The sequence below is a fragment of the Aulonocara sp. 'chitande type north' Nkhata Bay genome, linkage group LG20 (genome assembly GCF_057382095.1).
Source record: "Aulonocara sp. 'chitande type north' Nkhata Bay isolate Kocher_YH1m ecotype deep benthic linkage group LG20, A_spYH_male_GT1.1, whole genome shotgun sequence".
Taxonomy (NCBI): domain Eukaryota; kingdom Metazoa; phylum Chordata; class Actinopteri; order Cichliformes; family Cichlidae; genus Aulonocara; species Aulonocara sp. 'chitande type north' Nkhata Bay.
The window spans coordinates 17,632,211-17,648,796 of NC_141363.1; the positions used below are offsets into that span (position 1 = coordinate 17,632,211).

At 43.0% G+C, this 16,586-nt stretch overlaps 1 protein-coding gene across 1 annotated transcript; it reads left to right on the forward strand.

Annotated features, from left to right (window-relative positions):
- The first annotated feature begins 8,380 nt into the window (after window positions 1-8,380).
- On the forward strand, window positions 8,381-15,503 carry LOC147305393 (transcription factor 7-like 1). The gene is made up of 6 exons (XM_086278067.1): window positions 8,381-8,437; window positions 10,109-10,242; window positions 11,557-11,619; window positions 11,829-11,985; window positions 14,701-14,808; window positions 15,366-15,503. Exons 1-6 carry the CDS (start codon window positions 8,381-8,383, stop codon window positions 15,501-15,503), a joined length of 657 nt encoding a protein of 218 aa, XP_086134193.1.
- Window positions 15,504-16,586: the final 1,083 nt, after the last annotated feature.

Here is a 16,586-nt window from a genome sequence, read left to right on the forward strand (position 1 = left end):
TTTGGCAAAATGGGTCAAAAGAAGGACTTGACAGGCTCAGAAAAGTCAAAAATAGTGAGATATCTTGCAGAGGGATGCAGCAGTCTCAAAACTGCAAAGCTTCTGAAGCATGATCATCGAACAATCAAGCGTTTCATTCAAAATAGTCAACAGGGTCGCAAGAAGCGTGTGGAAAAACCAAGGCGCAAAATAACTGCCCATGAACTGAGAAAAGTCAAGCGTGCAGCTGCCAAGATGCCACTTGCCACCAGTTTGGCCATATTTCAGAGCTGCAACATCACTGGAGTGCCCAAAAGCACAAGGTGTGCAATACTCAGAGACATGGCCAAGGTAAGAAAGGCTGAAAGACGACCACCACTGAACAAGACACACAAGCTGAAACGTCAAGACTGGGCCAAGAAATATCTCAAGACTGGATTTTCTAAGGTTTTATGGACTGATGAAATGAGAGTGAGTCTTGATGGGCCAGATGGATGGGCCCGTGGCTGGATTGGTAAAGGGCAGAGAGCTCCAGTCCGACTCAGACGCCAGCAAGGTGGAGGTGGAGTACTGGTTTGGGCTGGTATCATCAAAGATGAGCTTGTGGGGCCTTTTTGGGTTGAGGATGGAGTTAAGCTCAACTCCCAGTCCTACTGCCAGTTTCTGGAAGACACCTTCTTCAAGCAGTGGTACAGGAAGAAGTCTGCATCCTTCAAGAAAAACATGGTTTTCATGCAGGACAATGCTCCATCACACGCGTCCAAGTACTCCACAGCGTGGCTGGCAAGAAAGGGTATAAAAGAAGAAAAACTAATGACATGGCCTCCTTGTTCACCTGATCTGAACCCCATTGAGAACCTGTGGTCCATCATCAAATGTGAGATTTACAAGGAGGGAAAACAGTACACCTCTCTGAGCAGTGTCTGGGAGGCTGTGGTTGCTGCTGCACGCAATGTTGATGGTGAACAGATCAAAACACTGACAGAATCCATGGATGGCAGGCTTTTGAGTGTCCTTGCAAAGAAAGGTGGCTATATTGGTCGCTGATTTGTTTTCGTTTTGTTTTTGAATGTCAGAAATGTATATTTGTCAATGTGGAGATGTTATATTGGTTTCACTGGTAAAAATAAATAATTGAAATGGGTATATATTTGTTTTTTGTTAAGTTGCCTAATAATTATGCACAGTAATAGTCACCTGCACACACAGATATCCCCCTAAAATAGCTAAAACTAAAAACAAACTAAAAACTACTTCCAAAACATTCAGCTTTGATATTAATGAGTTTTTTGGGTTCATTGAGAACATGGTTGTTGTTCAATAATAAAATTATTCCTCAGAAATACAACTTGCCTAATAATTCTGCACTCCCTGTATGACTAATGAAAGTTCATGTTTCACAAGTATTCCTATTGACATGCAGTCCATCAAAGGTTTTCTATCAGTTTCAGATTTAGTGCAAAAAACTACACATCCTTGAATGCCCACTTGAGGATGGACTGCCATGTTTACAGCACAAATAGACATGTTTACTGCCTGCTTAATAAACAAAGTATCGTTAGTGTCTATAACTAATGTTTCTTACTTCTTTGTGAAGAGAGGAATTAGTGTTTTTGGGGCAAGACTGCTTTGACTGACAGGTGTATGACAGTATTTTATGTCTACATTACCTGGCACTATCTGTGTAGTTCTTTCTTTTGAATGCAGCTTGGAAACAAAGCTTGGTAGCGTCAACTGATGACAATAGACAATTCAGGCTTCAGAACAGGACTTCACAAACCAATGATCCAGCATTTATAAAGTGCTTCTCTAGTCATCTTAACCCACTTATTGTACTTATTGTTCATCAAACTATTACAGGGTAGGTCCATCTATGGTTCAACCATATAGAAAAAGCCTCTCTATTTGGTTCCTGCAACCACCTTTTAAAATCTAATTTTCAAATGTTGATACTCAAAGCAACGTTGTGCAACTTTTGATTTACTCTGATACTTGGAATACAGACATTGATGCCTCTCTCAGTAATGTCTTATTGTTAAGTTGCCTAATAATTATGCACAGTAATAGTCACCTGCACACACAGATATCCCCCTAAAATAGCTAAAACTAAAAACAAACTGAAAACTACTTCCAAAAACATTCAGCTTTGATATTAATGAGTTTTTTGGGTTCATTGAGAACATGGTTGTTGTTCAATAATAAAATTATTCCTCAGAAATACAACTTGCCTAATAATTCTGCACTCCCTGTAATATATATACACTCAACAAAAATATAAACGCAACACCTTTGTTACTGCTCCCATTCCCCATGGGATGGACGTAGAGACCTAAAATTCATTCCAGATACACAATATAACCATCCCTCCCAAACAGTGGTCACAAATCAGTCCAAATGTGTGGTAGTGGGCACATCTGCTATATTGAGATAATCCATCCCACCTTACAGGTGTGCCACATCAGGATGCTGATCTGACATCATGAGTAGTGCACAGGTGTACCTCAGACTAGAGATGGACCGATCCGATATTACGTATCGGTATCGGTCCGATACTGACCTAAATTACTGGATCGGATATCGGAGAAAAATAAAAAATGTAATCCGATCCATTAAATATCACGAAAGCACCTCGCAAAACTTGCAACACGCCGTAACTCACCTCAGAACGTTAGCAGTCGGAGCAGTATGCATCACGTGATAGAGCAGCTGTGGCATGCGGGACCTGTCGGTGGTCTGGATAGCATGTGGAGCTTCGCTAGCAACCTGGCATTTCATCTCCGACAAAGTTATCCCCGAGAGAAGTAAAGCAAGTGTGTAAGTCCATCTCTGAATGTTTGTAAAGCATTCCCACGTTAAGCTTAACAAGCGACTGCCTCTCGCTCTCCGGCTGCTACTTCAATCGTGAAACTGCTTAAATGATCAGCTGATCGGCTTTTCTGTCGCGAGTCCGTCTCTCTTGTTTGCTTTTGGCCCACTTTGCACCAGAAAGAGGAAACCAGCGGCTGAACAACAGCAGAACGTTTAAGCTTGATCAGCTGTTGTTAGAATTTATTTAATATTACTTTCTACTCGAGGATCTTTTTCTACGTAGCTGACGCTGGTAACTGTGCAGGGGCGGATCTAGCAAAGTTTAGCCAGGGGGGCCGATAGGGCATGAACAGGGAAAAGGGGGCACAAAGACATACTTTTCTTTCTTATTCTCATTTAAAATGTCTAGCTTTTAATAAATAATTATCTGACACCCAAAGTTTTAATTTGATGTAAAATGAATAGAAGTCAATTACTGTATATAGTGACTATTAAGTCTAATATATACCCTAGTAAGCTATAGTACTTTTTACTTTGGGAAGGTACCATCTGTGCAGTCTGCAATTTTGTTGAAGAAAGATGTTGAATCTATTTAATATTTCTTGAAAAATAATTGATTTCTGTGCATTTTTTTTCACACTGCATCAAATTAAGGTTGATTACGTCGATTAAGCATCATGAGGTGGCGCGTGAGGGGTGGTTCCTTATTTTTTATTTATTTATTTTTGTTGTTGCTGGGAGTTGGAACCCTATTAGTTAGGTTGCTTAATATTTACGCTAAGTACTCTTTAAAATACCAGAATAGGGAGGATGGTGTAGGTCTAAGTTTATTAGATTGATCAGTATTGCTGAACTATGAAATATTTTTTTTGTATACAGGTATAACAGAATAGCTTTAGTGTAGTTGTTGTTTTAAACTTGAGTATGAACTTGCAGACTTGCAAAATGCAGCAAGATATTTTAAAAAACAGTTTTGTTGATTAAAAAACACTATATCGGATTCATATCGGTATCGGCAGATATCCAAATTTATGATATCGGTATCGGTATCGGACATAAAAAAGTGGTATCGTGCCATCTCTACCTCAGACTGCCCACAACAAAAGGCCACCCTGGAAGTTTACAGTTTTTTGTTCTATTGTGGGTCTGGGGACCCAGAACCGGTCAGTATCTGGTGTGACCACCATTTGCCTCATGCAGTGCAACACATCGTCGCATGGAGTCTATCAGATTGTCAATTGTGGCCTGTGGAATGTTGGTCCACTCCACTTCAATGGCTGTGCGAGGTTGTTGGATATTCGTGGGAACTGGTGCACGCTGTCGTATACGCCGGTCAAGCACATCCCGAACATGCTCAATGGGTGACATGTCTGGTGAGTATGCTGGCCATGCAAGAACTGGGACATTCTCAGCTGCCATCTGCCCTGAACAATGTGAACCATGATTCATCCGTGAAGCGCACACCTCTCCAACGTGCCAGACGCCATCGAATGTGAGCATTTGCCCACACAAGTCTGTTACGGCGACGAGCTGGAGTCAGGTCAAGACCCCGATGAGGACGACGGGCATGCAGTTGAGCGTCCCTGAGACGGTTTCTGACAGTTTGTGCAGAAATTGTTTGGTTGTGCAAACCAATTGTTCCAGCAGCTGTCTGGGTGGCTGGTCTCAGACGATCTTAGAGGTGAACCTGCTGGATGTGGAGGTCCTGGGCTGGTGTGGTTACACGAGGTCTGCGGTTGTGAGGCCGGTTGGATGTGCTGCCATATTCTCTGAAACGCCTGTGGAGACGGCTTATGGTTGAGAAATGAACATTCAATGCACGGGCGACAGATCTGGTTGACATTCCTGCTGTCAGCATGCCAATTGCACGCTCCCTCATTGCTTGTGGCATCTGTGGCATTTTGCTGTGAGACAAAACTGCACATTCCAGGGTGGCCTTTTGTTGTGGGCAGTCTGAGGTACACCTGTGCACTACTCATGATGTCAGATCAGCATCCTGATGTGGCACACCTGTGAGGTGGGATGGATTATCTCAATATAGCAGATGTGCCCACTACCACACATTTGGACTGATTTGTGACCACTGTTTGGGAGGGATGGTTATATTGTGTATCTGGAATGAATTTTAGGTCTCTACGTCCATCCCATGGGGAATGGGAGCAGTAACAAAGGTGTTGCGTTTATATTTTTGTTGAGTGTATATATATAGTTTACAGTGGTTTTCTTCTGTGATATGCTGCAAAGACTGAAATTAAGCCAAGAGAAACAAGAACTTACAAAAAAGATGTATACATAAAAACATCTCTTGGTGAATGAATTACAGGCAAGGATATGCCCAAAAGTTTAGTTCCTCTGGATGTTTCCAAGGAAAATTGTTTTGTCACTCATCCAAGTGACTTCTCCAGTGTCACAGATGAGTGATGAAACGTCTCTCCCACTGAAAACCATTGTGTCCATTTGAATTCAATCAGTTTTTTCAGGTGAGTTGCTAGATGCTGTGCTCATGAGGACAGTGGGTTTCAACTTGCAGCACAACACAAAGTTGCCATATTTGATGAATGATCAAAACACTTAATTGGGCAGAATTAAGTCAAAATGTAACACCTCATATGAAGACACATCACACATGACCCAGCATTGTTCTAAGAATGCAAACTTTCTTATTAGAAGTTTCCACAGCTGCCAGAAAGGGACACATTTCCGAATGATCTTAATCAGTGGTCACTGCTCTCAGTCTTGCTGCACGGATGATGTAACGTCTATGATAAGCACCAAGGTTTGTGTCCTAGTCAGAAGTAAGCCATCCTTTGCTTCCAGGTTAGGAAAAGTGGAACAGGAGATATTCAAATACAGCTGCTGGTGAGTTCTACAAAAACAAAATACAGTTTATAAAAACACTTGCAGGTGAATCACCACTGATTTATCAGTGACATCCATTTACTCAATAATTACTGATAAGTGGATAACTGGAATTTATAGTTTATAATTTCAATGTTGTACCGGATAAAATGGAACTAAATATGCCAGATGTGCTGTGATGCTTGTGTGATTTTTAACAGGACCCTACAAAACTTTACGCTACTTGTGCTACTTTACCAAAACGCTTGATCAGAATCAGAATCAGAATCAGAAAGGGTTTTATTGCCAAATGTTGAGCGGGTTTACAACATTAGGAAATTGCTGCGGTGCTTCAGTGCAAACATACTGTTATAAATACTGTTATAAATTAAGCTTAAATGGACATGAAAATAAAAATGAGAATAAGAATTAAAAGTGCTAAGTAGATAGATAGATATATACATGATATATACATGAGTGCAGGTGGTGATCAGTGCCAAACATGGAATGATGCAGTGAACACAGCGTAGGGTCATGTGTTAGTGGTGGGAACAGTCATACGGTTATTGTTCATGTGTTCAACAGCAGAGGGGAAGAAACTGTTCTTATGGCGAGAGGTTCTGGTGCAAATGGACCGGAGCCTCCTGCCTGAGGGGAGCAGGTCAAACAGACTGTGTCCAGGGTGAGAAGGGTCAGCTGAGATCCGAGCTGCACGCCCCAGTGTCCTGGAGGTGTACAGGTCCTGCAGAGATGGGAGTCTGCAGCCAATCACCTTCTCAGCAGAGCGCACAACACGCTGCAGTCTCTGTTTGTCCCTGATAGTGGCTCCAGCGTACCACACAGTGATGGAGGAGGTGAGGATGGACTCGATCATTGCAGTGTAGAATTGCATCATCGTCCGTGTTGGCAGGTTGAATTTCTTCAGCTGCCTCAGGAAGTACATCCTCTGCTGGGCTTTCTTAATGACGGAGGTGATGGTGGGCTCCCACTTCAGGTCCTGGGTGATGGTGGTACCCAGGAAGCGGAATGAGTCCACAGAGGTGATGGGGGTGTCAGTCAGGATGATGGGGGGGAGTGGGGCTGTGTGCTTCCTGAAGTCCACAATAATCTCCACTGTCTTCTGGACATTCAGCACCAGGTTGTTGTGGCTGCACCAGGACACCAAACGTTCAACCTCCCTCCTGTAGGCAGACTCATTCCCGTCCGAGATGAGTCCAATAACGGTGGTGTCATCTGTAAACTTGATTAGCTTGACAGACTGGTGGGTGGAGGTGCAGCAGTTAGTATACAGGGAGAAGAGCAGGGGAGAAAGAACACAGCCCTGAGGGGAGCCGGTGCTGATGGTCCGGGAGTCCGAGACATTGTTTCCCAGCCTCACATGCTGCTTCCTGTCCGTCAGGAAGTCAGTGATCCACCGGCAGATGGGATCAGGCACATTCATCTGGGAAAGCTTGTCTCGGAGATGGTCTGGAAGGATGGTATTGAAGGCAGAGCTGAAGTCCACAAACAGGATCCTGGCGTAGGTTCCTGGGGAGTCCAGATGCTGCAATTCAATTCAATTCAATTCAATTTTATTTATATAGCGCCAAATCACAACAAAAGTCGCCTCAAGGCGCTTCATAGATACAGAGAAAAACCCAACAATCATATGACCCCCTATGAGCAAGCACTTTGGCGACAGTGGGAAGGAAAAACTCCCTTTTAACAGGAAGAAACCTCCGGCAGAACCAGGCTCAGGGAGGGGCGGCCATCTGCTGCGACCGGTTGGGGTGAGAGAAGGAAGACAGGATAAAGACATGCTGTGGAAGAGAGACAGAGGTTAATAACAGATATGATTCAATGCAGAGAGCTCTGCAGGATGAAGTGTAGGGCCATGTTGATGGCGTCATCTACAGACCTGTTGGCTCTGTATGCAAACTGCAGGGGGTCCAGGAGGGGGGCCGTGAGGGTATATTGATGGCCATATATTGATGGCTGAGTGTGCAGTTCCTGCTGTAAATCGATTCACTCCTAAGATTCAGAAATCTACGTGATAACCGGAAATGTGTGCACTCGTAAATCAATAGTTTCTAAATGCATGCTCAATCAAAATTTGATTCTGTTCATCTGGACGTACCTTTTTAAGTGGGAAAAACATCCATCCACAAAAGGTACATCCAGATGAACAGAATTATCTGTTTGGGGTTAAACCAATAGTGTCACTGCCCTCTGCTAAGACTGGAGATAATATAAGAAATAAAGAAAGTGACAGCTATTGTTTTAATCACCCCATTATGTCCATTTTGTAGCACATAAAAATGTTTAGGTAATATTTGTAGACAGACATGTTTTTCCTGTAACTGCATTTTTACTCCAATCTTTGTTGAAAATGTAATTTTTGTAATGCTGAGCAGATCATTTCTAGTATGTGGGAAATTTTTGTGACCCCGTTGAGCTAATGTGATTAAATTATAACATTATCTTGATTAAAGTATCATATAAGCGCAGTGCTTGTGTGCAGTGGTATTATATAGGGATATTATAAACTGTTATGTTTATATCAAGCTTTTATAGTAATAATAAGCAGAGTCTTTCTTAAAAATTCAGATCCTTAGAGATTATTTGAAAAGTAGATCAACAGCTATCACTAAATGAAACACTCTAAACCTGCATTGGAAAAATATCCCTTATTTCACCTGTGATCACACACTTTGTTTTTGTTTTTTGGTGCAGAGGAATGGCCAACAAAAGGAAAGACTTCACTGAGTGAAAAAGGATGAAGATACAAGATGCTGATGGTGCAGTGCAGCTGGTCTCAGGAGATGAAGAAAAAGCCTGATCACCTTCTCTACAAAAACAAGGTGAGTTTAATGTTGAGATTGATTTATTTTGTGCAGGTTTGTATGTTACTTTAATTATAAACTGCTTATATTGCAACTGTAAGCTGTTATGTGTATTCAACTCTACATGTATTTTAGGAAAATTAATAATGGTAATCCACAGCAGATCTAACCAAAACCAAAACTCTGTTCTTCCTTGCTGGCTTTCAATGGTAGCGTGTACAGATTCATTTTATTTTCAAGTCATTTCCCACTTTACTTTTCTCAATACTAAATTTTGTATTTTTATTCCTTTTATTTTAGCTTAAATGTAAAAAAACAACTCTAAAATGACATCCTGTACTTGTGTACAATTTAGCTTAGAGAATAACTTCACAGGGCAACTATTTAAACACAAGGCTGCTACACAGTGTATAGCTGTTCCACAGCTATAGTATATCATGGGCCGGTGTCTTGCAGGTTTTTGATATTATCAAATTGCATCAAGGACACATCCCAGAGGAACCCACCCGAGGGATTAATAAAGTTCTATCTAATCTAATCTAATCTAAAAATGTACTTTAAAATATGTCTGCAGTATTTAAATAAACCTATAGGCAGTAACTTCTTTCATACAGCACATTCTTGTTACATTTTAATCAAACTTTGGGGTGATTTCATCTCAATGCATCATATTGTGTTAAAACTTGTGAAACTTGATGTTGCGGAGGTGTGGTCCCGGGCGCGGCTGCAGGGGAGGAGTGGTGCAGTGAGCTCAACGGGGCGGTGCTGGAGACGCAGGTGAGAACAGCTGATGGCGTTTGGACTGATGACGGTTTCCTTCCCCTTTTTTAGTGAGACGGGAGAGGAGTGGAGAGGAAGCTGGGAATCAGCTGAGACCGGAGCTATCAGACTGTGGACTGTCATAACAAATGAAAACTAAAAATAAACGTGGCATCTGGCGACAAAGAACTGTACGTGTGTGTACGTGTGTGAAGTGCATTTCACACTTGATAAGAAGTTTGAATCTTAATTTGAATCTTAATTCCCAAACAAAAACCTTGGATCTGCAGAGCAACTTGTAACTATAGCTTAAAAAAACATATTTCCCTCTGCAGTACATGTCAGCTAATCAGGTTTTAAATCACAAAAGTCATTATTTTAATGTTGTAACTGGCTAAGCTGATGCAAAATTAAAAGTAAACAAAATTTAATGTTATTTAATCATCAAATTCTAAGTGCTCATGTACCTTGTTAGTGTTATTAAATTTCAGATTCTTGAATATATATACAATTGCTGTTATATAAATGCAGTGAAGTCATGGAGTTAACAGGGTATTAATTAGTTTGTTAGCTTTTTGTATTTCTCTGTTTGGTTTGAATTAGTACAAATATAACACTTTTAAATATCTTATCATCAGTAAATAGCATATTTTAATATGACATTGACTCTGATTTTAACTGTTAACTCACACCTTGTTCCCAGATAATACTTGTCCTTAGTTTAGTTCTGTATTATATGAGATGTAAGAACGCAGTCTAAAGAGAGCAAAACCTTTTATAATTGTTTGTGCCACAGGATCTTAGACAGACACAGTTTTCCATTCTTCTGAGCAACCACCTCAACCCGTCTGTCTCTAAAATGGATCAGGGAAGAAAACAATTATCTTTTGGAAACAATGCAGTTGAAAGAAGCGCCTTCCACTCCTGAAGATGCGGCAGTTGGCATTCTGGGGCAAACATCCAACCCTCTGCCTCTCCTTTCCCCACTGGGACCTGCCCCCCCCAGCCAGCATCAGATCCTCAGACTGGAGAATCTGTTAGCCTCATTCCCCCAGAACCAGCTCCTCCTGTGACTCAGCAGCTGGTTCCACTCATGGTCTCAGCGCCAGCTCACCTCTACAGTCAGCCAGGGACAGATAGCCAGGGACAGCTGAGACACCCAGAGGTAGTGACAGGTCTCATTAGAGTTTTATTGATAAAGATGCTTAAAACTGTTGCATCCTTCAGTCCACATGAAAGAAAAAGTTTTATTTCAATTCAATTTTATTTATATAGCGCCAAATCACAACAAAAGTCGCCTCAAGGTGCTTCATAGATACAGAGAAAAACCCAACAATCATATGACCCCCTATGAGCAAGCACTTTGGCGACAGTGGGAAGAAAAAACTCCCTTTTAACAGCAAGAAACCTCCGGCAGAACCAGGCTCAGGGAGGGGCGGCCATCTGCTGTGACCGGTTGGGGTGAGAGAAGGAAGACAGGATAAAAGACATGCTGTGGAAGAGAGACAGAGGTTAATAACAGATATGATTCGATGCAGAGAGGTCTATTAATACATAGTGAGCGAGAAAGGTGACTGGAAAGGAAAAACTCAGTGCATCATGGGAATCCCCGGCAGCCTACATCTATTGCAGCATAACTAAGGGAGGATTCAGGGTCACCTGGTCCAGCCCTAACTATATGCTTTAGCAAAAAGGAAAGTTTTAAGCCTAATCTTAAAAGTAGAGATAGTGTCTGTCTCCCGAATCCATACTGGAAGTTGGTTCCACAGAAGAGGGGCCTGAAAACTGAAGGCTCTCCCTCCCAGCCTACATTTAAATACTCTAGGAACAACAAGTAGGCCTGCAGAGCGAGAGCGAAGTGCTCTAATAGGGTGATATGGTACTACAAGGTCATTAAGATAAGATGGGGCCTGATTATTTAAGACCTTGTCTGTGAGGAGCAGGATTTTGAATTCAATTCTGGATTTAACAGGAAGCCAATGAAGGGAAGCCAAAACAGGAGAAATATGCTCTCTCTTTCTAGTCCCTGTCAGGACTCTTGCTGCAGCATTTTGGATTATCTGAAGGCTTTTCAGCAAGTTTTTTGGACATCCTGATAATAATGAATTGCAGTAGTCCAGCCTGGAAGTTGACTCTAAAATGCTGAACAGTAGACTTAGTCACTGCCAGTGAAACATAATTCCAAAGAATAACGCAGGAGATCAAAGTCCAGCTATGTATGAATGTAGTTTTATGCACGTCTTCTCCTCCTACTGATCACTTCTTCCACTGAACACACCAGTGAACAGCTGCTGAACGTCTGTATCTTCATAAACTCTGTTATCTCGTATCCGTCTCTGCATCTGTGTAGGCATGGTGTTCCAGTCTGGGATTTTGTCCCTCCTGCTCCCCCATCCAACACCTCCACTCCAAAGTAAGTTTCTGTGGTGCTTTGTGTCAGTGATCTGCAGGTATCTGTCTGTCTTTGATCTGCAGATGTTTGTGCGAATTATTGTAATCAGCTTCCTTTAATGGTGCCTCCTTACATTCAGCTTCACAGCTTTACTCATGTTTTTAAACTAGTTTGCTCACAGCTGTACATAAAGCTAGCATGTGCTCTGACTCTGTGTTTTATTCCTGTAGAAAAAGGAAATGTGAAGCCCAACAGGATGAGAAACGGCTGTATATAAAGAAACCACCAAACGCCTTCATGCTTTACCTGAAGGAGCAGAGGCCAAAGGTGACGGCGGAACTGAACATAACTGGCAGTGCAGCCATAAATGCAGTTGTGGGAGAGAGGGTAAGTGTGTAACTCTGCATATATTTATGCATCTGTTAATGTTTTATGCTCATATTTGTGCATGTCAAATCAAATCAAATCAAATCACTTTTATTGTCACATCACATGTGCAGGTACATTGGTACAGCACATGTGAGTGAAATTCTTTTGTGCGAGCTTCACAAGCAACAGAGTTGTGCAAAATACAATAATGTAAACAAGCAAAATACAAGAATGGCTACATCTGAAACTAATAAATATATGTACAATATATAATAGTATATGCATTTCTGGATGTGTATACTAAATATTTTTCTACGTGTGTGTGTGTGTGTGTGTATACACATATTTTACAAATTAAATAGAGTCAATAGAGTTGAGACATGTGCAAAACAGTGGCATTACTGTACAGTATGGAGTGCATAATGTTAAAGTTCCAGTAGTGAAGCTGAGGTGTCTATGACGTGTTCAGCAGTCTGATGGCCTGGTGGAAGAAGCTGTCTCTCAGTCTGCTGGTACGGGACCGGATGCTGCAGAACCTCCTTCCTGATGGAAGTAGTCTGAACAGTTTATGGCTGGGGTGACTGGAGTCCTTGATGATCCTCCCCGCTTTCCTCAGGCACCGCTTCCTGTAGATGTCTTGGAGGGAGGGAAGCTCACCTCCAATTATCCGTTCAGAACACCGCACTACTCGCTGGAGAGCTTTGCAGTTGTAGGCGGTGCTGTTGCCATACCAGGTGGTGATGCATCCAGTGAGGATGCTCTCAATGGCACAGTGATAGAAGGTCCTGAGGATGCGGGGGCTCATGCCGAATCTTTTCAGTCTCCTGAGAAAGAAGAGGCGCTGCTGCGCCTTCTTCACTGTTTTGTTTGTGTGTACTGACCACGTAAGATCCTCAGCCAGATGTACACCAAGGAACCGGAAGCTGCTCACTCTCTCCACAGCAGCGCCGTTGATGGTGATGGGGGTGTGTACTTCTCTGCACCTCCGGAAGTCCACGTTGAGGGTGAGATGGTTGTCTTGACACCAGTGGGTCAGGGCGCTGACCTCCTCCCTGTAAGCCGTCTCATCACCATTGGTGATAAGACCCACCACTGTAGTGTCGTCCGCAAACTTCACAATGATGTTGGAGTTGTTAGTGGCTGTGCAGTCGTAGGTGTAGAGTGAGTACAGGAGAGGGCTCAGTACACACCCCTGTGGAGCACCAGTGTTCAGTGTGATGGGGGATGAGGTGATGCTGCCCAGTCTGACCACTTGGCGTCTGTCAGACAGGAAGCTAAGGATCCAGCTGAAGAGGGAGCTGCTCAGTCCTAGATCCTGCAGTTTCCTGTCCAGCTTCGAGGGAACGATGGTATTGAATGCTGAGCTGTAATCTACAAACAGCATTCTCACATACGTGTCTCTCTTCTCCAGGTGTGACAGGGCAGTATGTAGTGTCAGGGCTATCCGGTTGTTCAGTGATGACGCGACGAATCCTACTTCCGGGTCTAAAGTAGTCTGCGTTTAATATGGCTTTTGTGTTGTTAACATGTTTAATGTTATGTATTTTCTTCTATTTGATCTCAAAAAGCTCCTAAAACAGTCAGTGATCACTGTTGACCTCCCTCGGCTTTTATTACCGCTAATCATTTATTTAAGCTCAGTTTTTAAAACCTTAGGATGTAACTACAGCCCAGCCCATGCAGCAGTATATGAATGACTAACCTCGTATTGTGGATGGATTATCTCAGTTGTTCTCCTGGCTGAAGTTTGGTCCTTTTACAGCATCCTGCCATGCGATTACATTTGTTCCTGACCACCGAGAACACTCACGGTAACTTTTATTGAGTGGAAAAAAAAGTTAGCTTGTTTATATTATGCTAACGTAGCTGTGTCGCTAGCGGTCACGCAGCACATCATTATATACCAGCTAGCCCAACTTCAGTAACCCTACAAACATTACTGCTGTTTAGTTTTCTGTCTTCATTTATGCTGGAAGTGATAACAGAGCTGTACGTTTTAATTTGTTTCCAAAACCCCGCAGTCAGGACATGCTATATTGTATTTAGATAGAAGCTAGCGAGCTAACTCCCTGCTAACTTCTAACTCCGTTAAATGTCATAAATTCCGTTTTCATGGATGCCTGGATGTTAAACTCAATTGTTACACCTGGGAGAGCAGAACGCTGATCATTTTATTAAAGATGAAAGACTTTAGACAGTTTTTCAACTCTCAGTAATGCCATAGTGATCGTTTGATATATGGACCTGCAGCGGAGTTTAGACCCAGACACGGCTAGTGACGTCAGACTGAACAACCGGATGGCATCATCAGTGGACCTGTTGTGGCGGTATGCGAACTGTAGAGGGTCCAGTGAGTCGGGTAGTGCAGAGCAGATGAAGTCCCTGACCAGCTTCTCGAAGCATTTGCTTACGATGGGGGTCAGGGCTACAGGTCGCCGGTCGTTCAATGAGGAGATGGTGGAGGATTTGGGTACAGGGACGATGGTGGCCATTTTGAAGCAGGCTGGGACTACAGACAGAGAGAGGGAAAGGTTGAAGATGTGCGTGAACACTCCAGCCAGCTGAGCCGCGCATGACTTGAGGACGCGGCCGGGAATCCCGTCCGGACCAGTAGCTTTGCTTGCGTTCACCTTCCTGAAGTGTGTGCCAGCTGTTCTGTAGTTATGTGTAGTAACAGTGTAGCTGAGTATTTATCGATGCTGGCAGTGTGTTCTCATGATTGTCTGTCTTCAGTGGGGGTCTCTCTCAAAAGAACAACAAGCAAAATATTTTGATCAGGCTGAAACCGAGAGATGCCGTCACGCCACAGAGCATCCAGACTGGTCCACCAAAGAAAACTACATATGTCCAAAGTGCCAACATGCAGTCCATACATGTGCCCATCACTGCACTGAATTATGAAACAACCAGTGCACAGAGTTTGGATCAACTGATGAAAATTCTCATATTTTTTGTTTTTAGAGCAAAAAGAGGAAGAGAACGCAAAATCGCACCTCGAGCACAGGTGAGAGGAGATTTCTGGGAATTACAACTTTTTTGAAATGGAAAATGTGATGAAAAGAAGATGGAAATCTGTTAACAAAAGAAGACTTACTGTGTTTTTGTTTGTGTTTGTTTGTGCAGCATCTGAACCTAAACAGGAAGCTAAACAGGCCAAGAGACTTTGTGTGACGCCAGCTCAAACAGAGTCATCTTCTTCCTATTCAGTTGCGAAGGAGACGCCAGCTGTTTGAGCAGTCACAGAGACAGCCAGCTGTTACCAACCTGCCTCATCAGCAGTCAGCGTGTGTGCAGCTGCAGAACACACAGACAACAGTTGATGAAACTGTGTTGTCAAGTCCTCCCAGCTTCTCGTATGGATTTCTCCCCATCTGCATCACTGGTCTCCTCTGCTGCACCCGTTCAGCTCCAGAAAGAGGCCACTTTTGTCAGTAACACTGATGAAGCACTGCTGTCAGTGGTGGAACAGCTTGACCCCCTCCTCACTTCTGAGCAGTCTCAGCAGCCCTCCTCTCCACTCACTGGTCATCACCTAAATCAGACCAACCCTGTTTTTCCTGTATATACTTCTCTATCCACATCATTTGCTTCTTCTGCCACATTTTTTCAACACCAAAAAGAGCCTATTGGTTTCGCTGACATTCAGGAAGACATGTGGTCACCTCTTAACCACCTCCCTGCCACTGTGTGTGTGTGTGTGTGTGTGTGTGTGTGTGTGTGTGTGTGTGTGTGTGTGTGTGTGTGTGTGTACAGATAATCCTTGTTTTGGTGTGTAAATAAAGCCTGATCAAAAAGTCTGCTTTTGGATCAACTTCTCGTATGAACCGTCTGGGTTTGTAATGATATCACTCATATAAACCCTTTAAATGGAACCCATAAGGCTGCCATTCCCTGGTGGTATGTGGTCTCACACACTGAGGCAAGGAGAGACCTTTGGTACTTTATGCTAGGAAAATGGCCTCCAAAATCCAGTGGCAGTGTATCTGTTTATGTAAAGCTTTATACCTGGCTGTCAGCAAAGCAGACGAACAGTCTATCAGATAAATGCACATCCTGAATCTGGTTAATGAAGCAGCACATCACAGGACACAGGGACTTCACAGGGCTGCTGCAGTCCATTTGTAAAGGGGCACTGGAAAGAGAAAACACACCTACACTTGCCATTTATAGGCACACACCCCTTGTAAATTAAGCCCTCACAATTTTGATCATTGCCACCATAGCTGGAAGGAAACCTTTAGCTGAGCTGACCTCTCAAGAGGCAAGACAGAGAATGAACACGGAATCATAACAACAGCAGCTTTAACAGGGGATGGGAGCATGTCCCCACCTGCATGTTTATGCAAGAAACCACTATTGTAACACCGGTGCTGACCAGGACATGCTGGACCAGAACAGGACAAAAGTGCTCGAGAGGTATAAAAGCAGGTAGTAGCTCCAAATACATGATGTACATCTTGCACTGGGGCAGTGTTGCCAACTCCTCAGTAAGGAAAATCACTATAGGCTGTTCTAGAAGTCACTAGAAGTCGCTAAGTGACGCCATCGCCTAATTTGCATAATTGGTCATGCTTGTAAACTACGCTGTAGAAGAGAGAAATAATATCGTGGAAAAGACA

Coding starts and splice junctions, on each gene's coding strand:
- LOC147305393 (XM_086278067.1), top strand. CDS start 8,381: ATGAAGATACAAGATGCTGATGGTGCAGTGCAGCTGGTCTCAGGAGAT. Junction 11,620..11,828: donor TCCAACACCTCCACTCCAAA/GTAAGTTTCTGT, acceptor TTATTCCTGTAG/AAAAAGGAAATGTGAAGCCC. Junction 11,986..14,700: donor ATGCAGTTGTGGGAGAGAGG/GTAAGTGTGTAA, acceptor GTCTGTCTTCAG/TGGGGGTCTCTCTCAAAAGA.